A 17212-nucleotide genomic window follows, 5' to 3' on the forward strand; every position below is an offset into this window, starting at 1 on the left:
TAGCATTGCCTTTAAATTGTTTTACTTGGGTCAAACGTTTCGGGTAGCCTTCCACAAGCTTCCCACAATACGTTGGGTGAATTTTAGCCCATTCCTCCTGACACAGCTGGTGTAACTGAGTCAGGTTTGTAGGCCTCCTTGCTTGCACATGTTTTTTCAGTTCTGCCTACAAATTTTCTATAGAATTGAGGTCGGGCTTTGTCGGGCTTTGTGATGGCTACTCCAATACCTTGACTTTGTTGTCCTTAAGCCATTTTACCACAACTTTGCTTGGGGTCATTGTCCATTTGGAAGACCCATTTGCGACCAAGCTTTAACTTCCTGACTGATGTCTTGAGATGTTGCTTCAATATATCCACAGAATTTTCGATTCTCATGATGCTATTTTGTGAAGTGCACCAGTCCCTCCAGCAGCAAATCACCCCCACAACATGATGCTGCCACCCCCGTTCTTCACAGTTAGGATGGTGTTCTTCGGCTTGCCTCCCCCTTTTTCCTCCAAACATAATGATGGTCAATGTGGCCAAACAGTTCTATATTTGTTTCATCAGACTAGAGGACATTTCTCCAAAAAGTACAACCTTTGTCCCCATGTGCAGTTGCAAACTGTATCCTGGCTTTTTTATGGAGGTTTTGGAGCAGTTTCTTCCTTGCTCAGCGGCCTTTCAGGTTATGTCGATATAGGACTTGTTTTTACTGTGGATGTAGATACTTTTGTATCTGTTTCCTCCAGCATCTTCACAAGGTCCTTTGCTGTTGTTCTGGGATTGATTTGCAATTTTCACACCAAAGTACGTTCATCTCTAGGAGACAGAACGCGTCTCCTTCCTGAGCGGTATGACAGCTGCATGTTCACATGGTGATTATTCTTGCGTACTATTGTTTGTACAGATGAACGTGATACCTGCAGACGTGGTACCTACGGACATTGCTCCCAAGGATGAACCAGACTTGTGAAGGCCTACATTTTTTTTTTCTGTATTGGCTGATTTCTTTTGATTTTCACATGATGTCAAGCATCCCCTTACCCAACATAAAATGTCTGATCTGCCAGTTATTGTGGCATCCCCTTACCCAACATAAAATGCCTGTTTTGTGTGAATCCATGTTTGAAAAGTTGTGAGATGCGATACTGAGTTAGCTAGCTAGCTAATTGGAAACTATTTCCCGGCAATGCTTAACAGGAAGTCCACCACAAAAAAAAAACTAGAAAGACCCCGCCCATATTTCCATTGAAATGAGGTGAATAGTCTGGAAAGGCTCCTTGATGTTGTAGGCACGAGCCGACGATAATGAAGGGAGCTGCACTTTTTTACTGATTGGTTGTTCTCTGTGTCTTTCTCATGAAACACACAGCCCCCGAGCGCCACCGCCTTCCATGACAACGGTTAGATTTTCAAATCCAGATAACGAGAGGTCTCAACCTCCCAGGAAAGAAAACAACTTGGAGAGAACCAATCAAAACTCAGACTATTTATGTGTGAATACTGCATTTACAACAGACTCCTGTGCAGACCAGTGTGTCACAGACCAGTGTGTCACAGACCAGTGTGTCACAGACCAGTGTGTCACAGACCAGTGTGTCACAGACCAGTGTGTCACAGTGTACCACGTGAGTTGCGTGAGCCTGGTTAATGCAGAACGTCCTCACTGCCAAATCATTCTGGTGTGTAGTCAACCATTCTAAACGTCAGAAATGGCCCTAGATTCTAGCATTCCTGTCACGTTCTGACCTTTATTTTCCTTTGTTTTGTCTTTATTTAGTATGGTCAGGGCGTGAGTTGGGGTGGGCAGTCTATGTTTTGTGTTCCTATGTTTAGGTTTCTGTTTTGGCCTAGTATGGTTCTCAATCAGGGGCAAGTGTCGCTAGCCGCCAGCCAGCCAGGCGCTGCCAGAGCCGCCAGCCAGCCAGGAGCTGCCAGAGCCGCCAGCCAGCCAGGAACTGCCAGAGCCGCCAGTCAGCCAGGCGATGCCAGAATCGCCCTTCACTCCGGAGCTGCCGGAGTCTCCCGCCTGTCCGGAGCTGCCGGAGTCTCCCGCCTGTCCGGCGCTGCCGGAGTCTCCCGCCTGTCCGGCGCTGCCGGAGTCTCCCGCCTGTCCGGCGCTGCCGGAGTCTCCCGCCTGTCCGGCGCTGCCGGAGTCTCCCGCCTGTCCGGCGCTGCCGGAGTCTCCCGCCTGTCCGGCGCTGCCGGAATCCCTTGTCCATTCGGGACCCATGTCTAGGGTTCCCAGTCCAAGGTCGGTGGCGAGGGTCGCTTCTTTAAAGAGAACACGGAGGCGGGCGAAGAGGCGCACCAGAACTTTGGTGAAGTGGGATCCACGTCCCGCGCCAGAACCGCCACCGCGGACAGACGCCCACCCAGACCCTCCCCTATAGGTTCAGGATTTGTGGCCGGAGTCCGCACCTCTGGAGGGGGGGGGGGGGGGGGGGTGTACTGTCACATTCTGACCTTTTCATTTTCCTTTGTTTTGTCTTTATTTAGTATGGTCAGGGCGTGAGTTGGGGTGGGCAGTCTATGTTTTGCATTTCTATGTTTCTGTTTCGGCCTAGTATGGTTCTCAATCAGAGGCAGCTGTTTATCGTTGTCCCTGATTGAGAACCATATTTAGGTAGCCTGGGTTTCACTGTTGGTTTGTGGGTGTTTGTTTCCTGTGTCAGTGTTTGTGCCACACGGGACTGTTTCGTTTCCATTTCACTTTGTCATTTTGTATTTGTGTCATGTTCAGTCTTTTCTATTAAAACATGGACACTTACCACGCTGCGTATTGGTCCGATCCTTGCTACACCTCTTCAGACGAAGAAGAGGAAATCTGTCGTTACAATTCCAAGCATTCACTACAGTCACAACAGCCAGGAGGTGACCTGCAGAAGAGAGAGGAAATGAAAGAGAGGAAACAGAGGAGAACGTGAATGGAGGGGAGCGACTGTGGAAGACATAGTCTGTAAAGAGACAGTAGAGGTCAGAGGCTCATGGCTTGTCTTGTGTTTTTCTGTCCTGTCAGAGAGAGAGAGAGAGATCCTTGAAATGAAATGAAATTGAGAGCGAAAGAGCGGGAGAACGAGAGAGAGAAAGAGAGGCCAAGAAAAAAAAGGGCGAGATAGCGAGGAAGAGAGAGAAAGAGACAGGATTTCAATTTCCTTTTTTGAAGAATTGTGACTGAAAGCAGGAAGGAACCATGGCACAAAGTCACTTCCTCCAGGCAGCTCCTCTTTACCAGAAACACAGCAGAGAGTAGAACACTATCGCGATTCCAGTCAATAAAACCTCACTCTCTTAAAATAACGCAAGTCTAATATAACGTGATACATGATTATAATGTGTATTGTTGCTATTACTATTTTACTGCTAGTGGATAGACTCACTCTTTTTACTCAAAACCATATGCCACTAGTCACTAAAGGCATATCACAGTTTATTCTGTGCTTGTCATGTGTCATGTTATCAGGGGTGGAGAAAGTCACTCATTATTTTTTATTTTAGCATTACCTGTCTGCACTAGTCACTATAGGACTACTTCCCTAACTATGGATACCTTTGACCCCGATGGTGTTAAAGCTGTGACCCTTGATCCTGCCTCTCAGACATGGTAACATTCCCTCACCTTATGACTGGTTAACGGGTCTCAGATGTGACCTTGTTACCACCCTGCAGACACACACACACACACACACCACACCATTCTGTATATTTCTGGCCCTTCTTTGGACACTGTGTTAACAACCCTCCAGGTGAGCTTCAATGCCATACAACTCTCCTTCCGTGGCCTCCAATTGCTCTTAAATACAAGTAAAACTAAAAACATTCTCTTAAACCGATCGCTGCCTGCACCTGCCCGCCTGTCCAACATCACTACTCTGGACGGCTCTGACTTAGAATATGTGGACAACTACAAATACCTGGGTGTCTGGTTAGACTGTAAACTCTCCTTCCAGGCTCACATCAAACATCCCCAATCCAAAGTTAAATCTAGAATTGGCTTCCTATTTCGCAACAAAGCATCCTTCACTCATGCTGCCAAACATACCCTTGTAAAACTGACCATCCTACCAATCCTCGACTTCGGCGATGTCATTTACAAAACAGCCTCCAATACCCTACTCAATAAATTGGATGCAGTCTATCAGAGTGCCATCCGTTTTGTCACCAAAGCCTCATATACTACCTACCACTGCGACCTGTACGCTCTCGTTCGCTGGCCCTCGCTTCATACTCGTCGCCAAACCCACTGGCTCCAGGTCATCTACAAGACCCTGCTAGGTATTTTATTTATTTTTATTTTACCTTTATTTAACCAGGCAAGTCAGTTAAGAACAAATTCTTATTTTCAATGACGGCCTGGGAACAGTGGGTTAACTGCCTGTTCAGGGGCAGAACGACAGATTTGTACCTTGTCAGCTCGGGGGTTTGAACTCGCAACCTTCCGGTTACTAGTCCAACGCTCTAACCACTAGGCTACGCTGCCGCCCTAGGTAAAGTGCCCCCTTATCTCAGCTCGCTGGTCACCATAGCATCTCCCACCTGTAGCACACGCTCCAGCAGGTATATCTCTCTAGTCACCCCCAAAACCAATTCTTTCTTTGGCCGCCTCTCCTTCCAGTTCTCTGCTGCCAATGACTGGAACGAACTACAAAAATCTCTGAAACTGGAAACACTTATCTCCCTCACTAGCTTTAAGCACCAGCTGTCAGAGCAGCTCACAGATTACTGCACCTGTTCATAGCAAATCTATAATTTAGCCCAAACAACTACCTCTTTCCCTACTGTATTTATTTATTTATTTTGCTCCTTTGCACCTTTCTCTACTTTGCACATTCTTCCACTGCAAATAAACCATTCCAATGTTTTACTTGCTATATTGTATTTACTTTTCTACTGTATCATTGACTGTATGTTTGTTTTACTCCATGTGTAACTCTGTTGTTGTATGTGTCGAACTGCTTTGCTTTATCTTGGCCAGGTCGCAGTTGTAAATGAGAACTTGTTCTCAACTGGCCTACCTGGTTGAATAAAGGTGTTCTCTACTAGCCTACCTGGTTAAATAAAGGTGAAATAAAATACAATTAAAATAAACACACACGCCATCGGAGACGCCAAACTCCCTAATTGGTCTATTAAGTGGGACCGGGGTGGGAGTGTTTGATCTGTGTGGCTAAGCGCCTGTCAATCGAATGCGATTACACCCTCCCCCTTTGGGCTTCTCACTGGTTCTTCACATTCAATGTGAGACAGACAACAACACAAACACACGTTGAGCAGGCTGCGACGGTGTGCTTTCGGATGAGCGCCGAAAAACGGTTCTCACACAGTATGACAGGATGTAGCAGTGGCGAGCGAAAGAAGAAGAAAAGCTTGCGATGTGACAGAGGACCGGAGGTGTAGCCTAGATATGAGAGTGACCAGAGCAAGGACAGGCACAGATGCAGATCGTAGCGCGAGTACCCACGGCAGGTTATAATGACAGCACCACGGCTGGCGATTCTATCCTGATTTACGCATTTGCTCCAAAGGCTTTTTTTGTTGATGCAACACTGTATTTTTACGTACTAACCTAACTCTGACTGACACGGTTCAGAGACTTTTGCACATTGGGAAAAACGGAAAGAAAGAGGATAGAATGGTGAGCCAAAACGACTGCTCGGTGAAGGTCTCTTTAAGGTAAGCCCCTCAGTGATCCTGAAAGCCCACTCAAAGATTTCTGCCGACCTTTGCAGAGCGCATTGTGTGTCTTGTCTGTCTCTATGTGTCTCTGTTCCCGGTCCATTCATTAATTCATTCCCTAACATGTGCGCCCAAGAAGTATTCACGGGTATTATTTAGCGCTCCATATGTGGACTATAGTAGACTAATAACTGCGTTATTATCAGTACAGTTAGAGAATGTGCCTTGTTTTTGCCACGTACGTACGGGTGGCGTTCCATTTGCCTACACACAGCAGATAATGCAACGCACGAGCGAGCATGTCTTCATATAGGTGTAGGGTTAAGTAGACCAGTCATGCTATTATGCTGTTGGGCTTAATAGTAATGGTTGATAATCATGGTGGTTGTGTCATTCTGAAAGCCCAGTTATCCAGGTGCGGGCGCGGTATCCATGGGGCGTTTCTGTCAGTCACAATAATATCACATTTTGTCCATGTGAGGTCTCCATGCCGTGCATATTGGTTGCTATTGCATTATGTTGTAGTCGTTACATTGTTACAACATCATTGCTTTCCCTCAAAACTCGCACCAGACGTTGCAGAAATGTGCTTCGGTTAAGTCGGAGAATCACAAAGAGATGGAGGTGATGCACTTCCTCAAAGCAATGTCCTTCACATTTACACAGCTGCCTTTGTTGAGAATACAACCTGAAGGCATGGGACTTGGGGGTGAGGAAATGAGGTTATTGATGAATATTGGACATGATTGCTGATAAATGTTTGCACCATAGCTGGGCATTATAAATCACAGTATCGGCTATCACCCACCTTTGTTAGACCTTTATGATGTAGCTAAGTGGATGTAGAATACATAGCACACAGTACTAGTAGTGATGTGAGGAGGCATGACTTCAGTAATTGTATGTGAGTACTGTATTCTCATTCTCTGTCTGTGTATTGTTGCGCGCGCTAACCGAGTCGCAGCCAGCCTGCTCAGCCCGGTGGTGTGTCTGTCCATTGTCTAACAGTCTCCGGGGGGTGGGTCAGGGCAGTGAAAAAATGGTGCAGCCACCCTTTGAAGTCAACCATGATATTGATGGCCCCATTTCCCCAGCTGGTGCCCCATGTGTGGTTGGTGTTGGTAACAAGGCTTGTAGCCTGTAGTCACTGTACGTTCCAAATGGCACCCTATTCCCTATGCAGTAGGGTAGGGCTCATAGGGCTCTGGTCAAAAGTAGTGCGCAATGTAGTGAATAAGGTGTTATTTGGGATGTAGTCTGTCTGTCTGTTGCCTCCCTTTGTGCTTTGCCAAAATGACATAAAGAGGAAGTAGCTTTAGTTCAGTCTTTTCAAAACAGTGAAAATAAGTGGGTGCCGCTGGTTGTTCATTGTTCATCTGTTGTTCATATTGGGAAGTTGGCCCGCTGTAGAGTGGGGTCATAGGTCATAGAGTTAGGGTTAGTTGGCCCGCTGTAGAGTGGGGTCATAGGTCACAGGGTTAGGGTTAGTTGGCCCACTGTAGAGTGGGGTTATAGGTAATAGAGTTAGGGTTAGTTGGCCCGCTGTAGAGTGGGGTCATAGATCACAGGGTTAGGGTTAGTTGGCCCGCTGTAGAGTGGGGTCATAGATCACAGGGTTAGGGTTAGTTGGCCCGCTGTAGAGTGGGGTCATAGGTCATAGAGTTAAGGTTAGTTGGCACGCTGTAGAGTGGGGTCACAGAGTTAGGGTTAGTTGGCCCGCTGTAGAGTGGGGTCACAGAGTTAGGGTTAGTTGGCCCGCTGTAGAGTGGGGTCATAGGTAATAGAGTTAGGGTTAGTTGGCCCGCTGTAGAGTGGGGTCACAGAGTTAGGGTTAGTTGGCCCGCTGTAGAGTGGGGTCACAGAGTTAGGGTTAGTTGGCCCGCTGTAGAGTGGGGTCATAGGTAATAGAGTTAGGGTTAGTTGGCCCGCTGTAGAGTTGGGTCATAGGTCACAGGGTTAGGGTTAGTTGGCCCGCTGTAGAGTGGGGTCATAGGTCACAGAGATAGGGTTAGTTGGCCCGCTGTAGAGTGGGGTCATAGGTAATAGAGTTAGGGTTAGTTGGCCCGCTGTAGAGTGGGGTCATAGATCACAGGGTTAGGCTTAGTTGGCCCGCTGTAGAGTGTGGTCATAGATCACAGGGTTAGGGTTAGTTGGCCCACTGTAGAGTGGGGTCATAGGTCACAGGGTTAGGGTTAGTTGGCCTGCTGTAGAGTGGGGTCATAGGTCACAGGGTTAGGGTTAGTTGGCCCGCTGTAGAGTGGGGTCATAGGTCACAGGGTTAGGGTTAGTTGGCCCGCTGTAGAGTGGGGTCATAGGTCACAGGGTTAAGGTTAGTTGGCCCGCTTTAGGGTGAGGTCATAGGTCACAGGGTTAGGGTTAGTTGGCCTACTTTAGGGTGAGGTCACAGGGTCAAGGTTAGTGGGCCCACTTTAGGGTGGGGTCATAGGTCACAGACCGCAGGTAGCCTAGTGGTTAGAGCATTAGGCCAGTAACCGAAAGCTGACAAGATAAAAATCTGTCGTTCTGCCCCTGAGCAACGCACTGTTCCCCAGGCGCCGAAGATGAGGGGGTGGGTTAATGCAGAAGACACATTTCAGTTGAATGCATTCAGTTGTAATCGCAGCAAAAGGTGGCGCTACAAAGTATTAACTTAAGGGGGCTGAATCATTTTGCACGCCCAATTTTTCAGTTTTTGATTTGTTAAAAAAGTTTGAAATATCCAATAAATGTCGTTCCACTTCATGATTGTGTCCCACTTGTTGTTGATTCTTCACAAAAAAATACAGTTTTATATCTTTATGTTTGAAGCCTGAAATGTGGCAAAAGGTCGCAAAGTTCAAGGGGGCCGAATACTTTCGCAAGGCACTGTACATTTACATTACGTGGTTTGTAAGGATGGTCAATTAATACTGCACAAAAAAAGGGTTGTTTTCCATGTTATTTGATCCAGAAAATGATTTAATTTGATGTGGATGTTTTGTGTCTTTGCACCTTGTGATGTAAATGTTTAAGGACCGGGTTTTGTTCTTTCTGGAAACTATTAGAATGACCATCACAGAGAAAGGCACAGGGTTTTGTTCTTTCTGGAAACTATTAGAATGACCATCACAGAGAAAGGCACAGGGTTTTGTTCTTTCTGGAAACTATTAGAATGACCATCACAGAGAAAGGCACAGGGTTTTGTTCTTTCTGGGAACTATTAGAATGACCATCACAGAGAAAGGCACAGGGTTTTGTTCTTTCTGGAAACTATTAGAATGACCATCACAGAGAAAGGCACAGGGTTTTGTTCTTTCTGGAAACTATTAGAATGACCATCACAGAGAAAGGCACAGGGTTTTGTTCTTTCTGGAAACTATTAGAATGACAATCACAGAGAAAGGCACAGGGTTTTGTTCTTTCTAGAAACTATTAGAATGACCATCACAGAGAAAGGCACAGGGTTTTGTTCTTTCTGGAAACTATTAGAATGACAATCACAGAGAAAGGCACAGGGCAACAACTCTTACAATCCCAACTATTTAATCCTATTTAATCCAACTATTTAATCCTGCAAGATTCCTAATTATACAACTACATTGTTTGCCAGCGGAGATGCTGAATAATTCGTTTTGCCCACGCTATATGTGACATTAATACTAGTAAAGGCCCAGTGCACTACTTTTGTGTAAAAAAAAATATTTTTACATTTATTTTTGTATTTTGTATTAATTATTTTTCAGGGGGTGCTGCAGCATCCTCAGCACCCCTACTTCCCTCGGCTATGTTTCACACACACTTTTCACATCAATACACATGGTAGGAGCCGGACATGACCTGTCAACACAGCAGCAAAAGAGCTACGGTGCTGTATGTTCATCTGTCTCTGCTCAGCTCTTTAGGGCCGAGCTGCAATATTCAGCACGTAGACATAATTGGGTAACTATGGTAGTAACACTTTTACAGTATGTCGTTAGTACCAGGCTACCCTGTACCAGGTATAGGCCTACTGTAAGTACAAGCAGTTGAACAATACTATCAATCAATCAATCACATTTATTTATAAAGCCCTTATTACATCAGCCGATGTCACAAAGTGCTGTACAGGAACCCAGGCTAAAACCCCACACAGCAAGCAATGCAGGTGTAGAAGCACTAACCGATATTCATTCAGTAGAAACATTTTTTATTTTTATTTTATTTATTTTACCTTTATTTAACCAGGTAGGCAAGTTGAGAACAAGTTCTCATTTACAATTGCGACCTGGCCAAGATAAAGCAAAGCAGTTCGACAGATACAACAACACAGAGTTACACATGGAGTAAAACAAACATACAGTCAATAATAAAGTATAAACAAGTCTATATACAATGTGAGCAAATGAGGTGAGAAGGGAGGTAAAGGCAAAAAAAGGCCTTGGTGGCAAGGTAAATACAATATAGCAATTAAAACACTGGAATGGTAGTTTTGCAATGGAAGAATGTGCAAAGTAGAAATAAAAATAATGGGGTGCAAAGGAGCAAAATAAATAAATAAATTAAATACAGTTGGGAAAGAGGTAGTTGATAGGGCTAAATTATATGTGGGCTATGTACAGGTGCAGTAATCTGTGAGCTGCTCTGACAGTTGGTGCTTAAAGCTAGTGAGGGAGATAAGTGTTTCCAGTTTCAGAGATTTTTGTAGTTCGTTCCAGTCATTGGCAGCAGAGAACTGGAAAGAGAGGCGGCCAAAGAAAGAATTGGTTTTGGGGGTGACTAGAGAGATATACCTGCTGGAGCGTGTGCTACAGGTGGGAGATGCTATGGTGACCAGCGAGCTGAGATAAGGGGGGACTTTACCTAGCAGGGTCTTGTAGATGACATGGAGCCAGTGGGTTTGGCGACGAGTATGAAGCGAGGGCCAGCCAACGAGAGCGTACAGGTCGCAATGGTGGGTAGTGTATGGGGCTTTGGTGACAAAACGGATTGCACTGTGATAGACTGCATCCAGTTTGTTGAGTAGGGTATTGGAGGCTATTTTGTAAATTACATCGCCAAAGTCGAGGATTGGTAGGATGGTCAGTTTTACAAGGGTATGTTTGGCAGCATGAGTGAAGGATGCTTTGTTGCGAAATAGGAAGCCAATTCTAGATTTAACTTTGGATTGGAGATGTTTGATATGGGTCTGGAAGGAGAGTTTACAGTCTAACCAGACACCTAAGTATTTGTAGTTGTCCACGTATTCTAAGTCAGAGCCGTCCAGAGTAGTGATGTTGGACAGGCGGGTAGGTGCAGGTAGTGATCGGTTGAAGAGCATGCATTTAGTTTTACTTGTATTTAAGAGCAGTTGGAGGCCACGGAAGGAGAGTTGTATGGCATTGAAGCTTGCCTGGAGGGTTGTTAACACAGTGTCCAAAGAAGGGCCGGAAGTATACAGAATGGTGTCGTCTGCGTAGAGGTGGATCAGAGACTCACCAGCAGCAAGAGCGACCTCATTGATGTATACAGAGAAGAGAGTCGGTCCAAGAATTGAACCCTGTGGCACCCCCATAGAGACTGCCAGAGGTCCGGACAACAGACCCTCAGATTTGACACACTGAACTCTATCAGAGAAGTAGTTGGTGAACCAGGCGAGGCAATCATTTGAGAAACCAAGGCTGTTGAGTCTGCCGATGAGGATGTGGTGATTGACAGAGTCGAAAGCCTTGGCCAGATCAATGAATACGGCTGCACAGTAATGTTTCTTATCGATGGCGGTTAAGATATCGTTTAGGACCTTGAGCGTGGCTGAGGTGCACCCATGACCAGCTCTGAAACCAGATTGCATAGCAGAGAAGGTATGGTGAGATTCAAAATGGTCGGTAATCTGTTTGTTGACTTGGCTTTCGAAGACCTTAGAAAGGCATGGTAGGATAGATATAGGTCTGTAGCAGTTTGGGTCAAGAGTGTCCCCCCCTTTGAAGAGGGGGATGACCGCAGCTGCTTTCCAATCTTTGGGAATCTCAGACGACACGAAAGAGAGGTTGAACAGGCTAGTAATAGGGGTGGCAACAATTTCGGCAGATAATTTTAGAAAGAAAGGGTCCAGATTGTCTAGCCCGGCTGATTTGTAGGGGTCCAGATTTTGCAGCTCTTTCAGAACATCAGCTGAATGGATTTGGGAGAAGGAGAAATGGGGAAGGCTTGGGCGAGTTGCTGTTGGGGGTGCAGTGCTGTTGACAGGGGTAGGAGTAGCCAGGTGGAAAGCATGGCCAGCAGTAGAAAAATGCTTATTGAAATTTTCAATTATGGTGGATTTATCAGTGGTGACAGTGTTTCCTATCTTCAGTGCAGTGGGCAGCTGGGAGGAGGTGTTCTTATTCTCCATGGACTTTACAGTGTCCCAGAACTTTTTTGAGTTAGTGTTGCAAGAAGCAAATTTCTGCTTGAAAAAGCTAGCCTTGGCTTTTCTAACTGCCTGTGTATAATGGTTTCTAGCTTCCCTGAACAGCTGCATATCACGGGGGCTGTTCGATGCTAATGCAGAACGCCATAGGACGTTTTTGTGTTGATTAAGGGCAGTCAGGTCTGGGGAGAACCAAGGGCTATATCTGTTCCTGGTTCTAAATTTCTTGAATGGGGCATGTTTATTTAAGATGGTTAGGAAGGCATTTTAAAAAAATATCCAGGCATCCTCTACTGACGGGATGAGGTCAATATCCTTCCAGGATACCCCGGCCAGGTCGATTAGAAAGGCCTGCTCGCTGAAGTGTTTCAGGGAGCGTTTTACAGTGATGAGAGGAGGTCGTTTGACCGCTGACCCATTACGGATGCAGGCAATGAGGCAGTGATCGCTGAGATCTTGGTTGAAGACAGCAGAGGTGTATTTAGAGGGGAAGTTGGTTAGGATGATATCTATGAGGGTGCCCGTGTTTAAGGCTTTGGGGAGGTACCTGGTAGGTTCATTGATAATTTGTGTGAGATTGAGGGCATCAAGTTTAGATTGTAGGATGGCTGGGGTGTTAAGCATGTTCCAGTTTAGGTCGCCTAGCAGCACGAGCTCTGAAGATAGATGGGGGGCAATCAGTTCACATATGGTGTCCAGAGCACAGCTGGGGGCAGAGGGTGGTCTATAGCAGGCGGCAACGGTGAGAGACTTGTTTTTAGAAAGGTGGATTTTTAAAGTAGAAGTTCAAATTGTTTGGGTACAGACCTGGATAGTAGGACAGAACTCTGCAGGCTATCTTTGCAGTAAATTGCAACACCGCCCCCTTTGGCAGTTCTATCTTGTCTGAAAATGTTGTAGTTTGGAATTAAAATGTCTGAATTTTTGGTGGTCTTCCTAAGCCAGGATTCAGACACAGCTAGAACATCCGGGTTGGCAGAGTGTGCTAAAGCAGTGAATAGAACAAACTTAGGGAGGAGGCTTCTAATGTTAACATGCATGAAACCAAGGCTATTACGGTTACAGAAGTCGTCAAAAGAGAGCGCCTGGGGAATAGGAGTGGAGCTAGGCACTGCAGGGCCTGGATTCACCTCTACATCGCCAGAGGAACATAGGAGGAGTAGAATAAGGGTACGACTAAAAGCAATAAGAATTGGTCGTCTAGAACGTCTGGAACAGAGAGTAAAAGGAGGTTTCTGGGGGCGATAAAATAGCATCAAGGTATAATGTACAGACAAAGGTAAGGTAGGATGTGAATACAGTGGAGGTAAACCTAGGTATTGAGTGATGAAGAGAGAGATATTGTCTCTAGAAACATCATTGAAACCAGGAGATGTCATTGCATGTGTGGGTGGTGGAACTATTAGGTTGGATAAGGTATAGTGAGCAGGACTAGAGGCTCTACAGTGAAATAAGCCAAATAAACACTAACCAGAACAGCAATGGACAAGACATATTGACATTAAGGAGAGGCATGCTTAGTCGAGTGATCAAAAGGGTCCAGTGAGTGGAGAGGTTGGTTTAGGGTCACGGCGATTTAGACAGCTAGCCAAGCCAACCGGTAGCAAGCTGGCATAGGATGGAGTCTGTTGTTAGCCACCTCTTGCGTTCGGTCAGTAGATTAGTGGGGTTCCGTGTGGTAGAGGGGATTAATCCAAATCACACAACAACAAAAATAAGAACAATAGATATAGTTATAGAGGCCCGAGAAGAAAACATAATAATTCAAATAAATAAATTGTCCGATTGTCTATTCAGATAGCAGCCGGAAAGACAGCTAACGGTTAGCGGGCCGCAGATGGGCGTAACGTCGCGACAGAGGAGCCAGCCGGATCTCCTTCAGGTAGATAACGTCGGCAGTCCGGTTGTGAAGGCCCGGTGGGGCTCCGCGTAGGCAGTGAAACGGGTCCGGATAGGTGACTGCAGCCCAGGAGTGAATGATGGAACTCAGGCGTGATTGACGGAGCTGGCTAGCACCGGAACAATCGATGTTTGCTCCGGAATCGACGAAAGCCGACTGTCACACGGATAGCAGCTAGCTAGCTGTGAGATCCGGGTATGAATGTCCAGAGAGCAGTTGAAATCCAGGGACATGGAGAGAAAAATTGGTCCGGTATGTTCCGTTCCGAGCCGCGCTGCGCCGTACAAAACTGGCGATAGATTTTCGATAGATTTTCGAACTAAAGGACAGCCGATGACCACAAACCGTGGTTAGCTTCTGATTAGCTTCTGGGCTAGCTCCTGGCTAGCTTCTGGCTAGTTTCTGGCCAGCCTCCTGGAGTTTCTGGCTAGCTTCCTGAAGGATTGCAGATCTGAGGTAAATAATACTTTTTTATAAATATAAATTGGTGAGGCTGGTTGCAGGAGAGTGTTTAGAAGATGAGTTGATGGAAAATAAAAATAAAATGTATGTGAAAAAAGTTGTAAATATATATATATACAGGACACGACAAGACGAGGACAAAAGACGTCTGAACTGCTATGCGATCTTGGATCGAAAGACATTGACATTGACATTCAAAACAATTCAGACAAAACATGCAGTAAGCACATTGGGTTATATAATAACCATAACACCACTGTTGTCATACGTATCTAAATGACTGTGGTGATAGATGCATGCTTTATTCTCTTCTTCTTCTTCTTGGTGTGATCCGATCGCTGTGTGTGTGTTTACTCTGTTCCTAATGGGTGGCACTGAAAGCAGCATTAGTAGTGACAGGAAGTGGGGACTGAAGCATATAAACAAAGACACGGATCAAGATGACTTCCTGTGGTTCTCGATGGATGGTTTTCCTAACGACAGGGAGACTAATCCTGGGAACACCAGCACCACTGATAACAGAGAATGAATGGATGGTTTTCCTAACGACAGGGAGACTAATCCTGGGAACACCAGCACCACTGATAACAGAGAATGAATGGATGGTTTTCCTAACGACAGGGAGACTAATCCTGGGAACACCAGCACCACTGATAACAGAATGAATGGATGTTTTTCCTAACGACAGGGAGACTAATCCTGGGAACACCAGCACCACTGATAACAGAGAATGAATGGATGGTTTTCCTAACGACAGGGAGACTAATCCTGGGAACACCAGCACCACTGATAACAGAGAATGAATGGATGGTTTTCCTAACGACATGGAGACTAATCCTGGGAACACCAGCACCACTGATAACAGAGAATGAATGGATGGTTTTCCTAACGACAGGGAGACTAATCCTGGGAACACCAGCACCACTGATAACAGAGAATGAATGGATGTTTTTCCTAACGACAGGGAGACTAATCCTGGGAACACCAGCACCACTGATAACAGAATGAATGGATGTTTTTCCTAACGACAGGGAGACTAATCCTGGGAACACCAGCACCACTGATAACAGAGAATGAATGGATGGTTTTCCTAACGACATGGAGACTAATCCTGGGAACACCAGCACCACTGATAACAGAGAATGAATGGATGGTTTTCCTAACGACAGGGAGACTAATCCTGGGAACACCAGCACCACTGATAACAGAGAATGAATGGATGGTTTTCCTAACGACATGGAGACTAATCCTGGGAACACCAGCACCACTGATAACAGAGAATGAATGGATGGCTTGTAATTGCTCCCACATTTCTAGTCAGAATTATGTTCTGCAGTTAAGGGACTGGGAGTGTGTTAAGACCACAGCCTTGGGAGTGTGTTAAGACCACAGCCTGGGTTTGATTGGTGTGTGTGTTGACGAAGGAAGGCGATGACAGCCAAACAAAGTCAAGAAACTCACCGCCCTGATCTATAGATCAGAACTGACCCCTTCCCCTCTCCTCCCTGTTCTATAGATCAGAACTGACCCCTTCCCCTCTCCTCCCTGGTCTATAGATCAGAACTAACCCCCTCTCATCCCTGGTCTATAGATCAGAACTAACCCCCTCTCTTCCCATGTCTATATATCATACCTGACCCCCTCTCTTCCCTGGTCTATAGATCAGACCTGACCCCCTCTCTTCCCTGGTCTATAGATCAGAACTAACCCCCTCTCTTCCCTGGTCTATAGATCAGAACTAACCCCCTCTCTTCCCTAGTCTATAGATCAGAACTAACCCCCTCTCTTCCCTAGTCTATAGATCAGAACTAACCCCCTCTCTTCCCTAGTCTATAGATCAGAACTAACCCCCTCTCTTCCCTAGTCTATAGATCAGAACTAACCCCCTCTCTTCCCTGGTCTATAGATCAGACCTAACCCCCTCTCTTCCCTGGTCTATAGATCAGACCTAACCCCCTCTCTTCCCTGGTCTATAGATCAGAACGAACCCCCCTCTCCACCCTCCACAGTCTGTGTGGCCGACAGAGAAGCTGTTCATTTCCTGCATGTCTGTTCCAAAATACAGTCAACATTCAGACATCTAATAGCCAACATACAAATAGCCTGTGAAACAATGTCTCAGAATAATGACCCAGAATCTCCTTCGGTTTTCCTTCATGTGTGGTCCATGGCATCTTGAGGGATGGTGTTGGCCTGATGTTGACAGATGTTTATTTTACCTTTTATTTAACTAGGCAAGTCAGTTAAGAACAAACTCTTATTTTCAATGACTGCCTAGGAACTGCCTTATTCAGGTGTTACAACAGAGTTGTACCTTGTCAGCTAAAGGATTCGATCTTGCAACCTTTCGGTTACTAGTCTAACGCTCTAACCACTAGGCTACCCTGCCGCCCCATATGTCTGTCTCTGAGGGCTTGATCTAAGGCCTGAGGTTGACAGAGTTGAAGTCGGAAGTTTACATACACCTTAGTCAAATACATTTAAACTCAGTTTTTCACAATTCCTGACATTTAATCATAGTAAAAATTCCCTGTCTTAGGTCAGTTAGGATCACCACTTCATTTTAAGAATGTGAAATGTCAGAATAATAGTAGAGAGAATGATTTATTTCAGCTTTTATTTCTTTCATCACATTCCCAGTGGTTCAGAAGTTTACATACACTCGATTAGTATTTAGTAGCTTTTCCTTTAAATTGTTTAATTAACTTGGGTCAAATGTTTTGGGTAGCCTTCCACAAGCTTCCCACAATAAGTTGGGTGAATTTTGACCCATTCCTCCTGACAGAGATGGTGTAACTGAGTCAGGTTTGTAGGCCTCCTTGCTCGCACACGCTTTTTCAGGTCTGC

At 45.6% G+C, this 17212-nt stretch overlaps 1 protein-coding gene across 3 annotated transcripts in view; it reads left to right on the forward strand.

Moving 5' to 3' along the window:
• Positions 1–5202: 5202 nt before the first annotated feature.
• The window catches only part of LOC110493278 (kinesin-like protein KIF21B), a 140746-nt gene continuing 128736 nt past the window's right edge, over positions 5203–17212 (forward strand). For all 3 annotated transcript variants that reach the window (XM_090206427.1, XM_090206425.1, XM_090206426.1), the window contains exon 1: positions 5203–5657. In XM_090206427.1, coding sequence (XP_090062553.1) covers positions 5617–5657 — 41 coding nt within the window. In that variant the 5' untranslated portion in view covers positions 5203–5616. The remainder of the gene's footprint in view (positions 5658–17212) is intronic.

Source organism: Oncorhynchus mykiss, chromosome 17 (assembly GCF_057628025.1).
Source record: "Oncorhynchus mykiss isolate SJ-2025 chromosome 17, ASM5762802v1, whole genome shotgun sequence".
In the NCBI taxonomy this organism is placed as follows: Eukaryota; Metazoa; Chordata; class Actinopteri; order Salmoniformes; family Salmonidae; genus Oncorhynchus; species Oncorhynchus mykiss.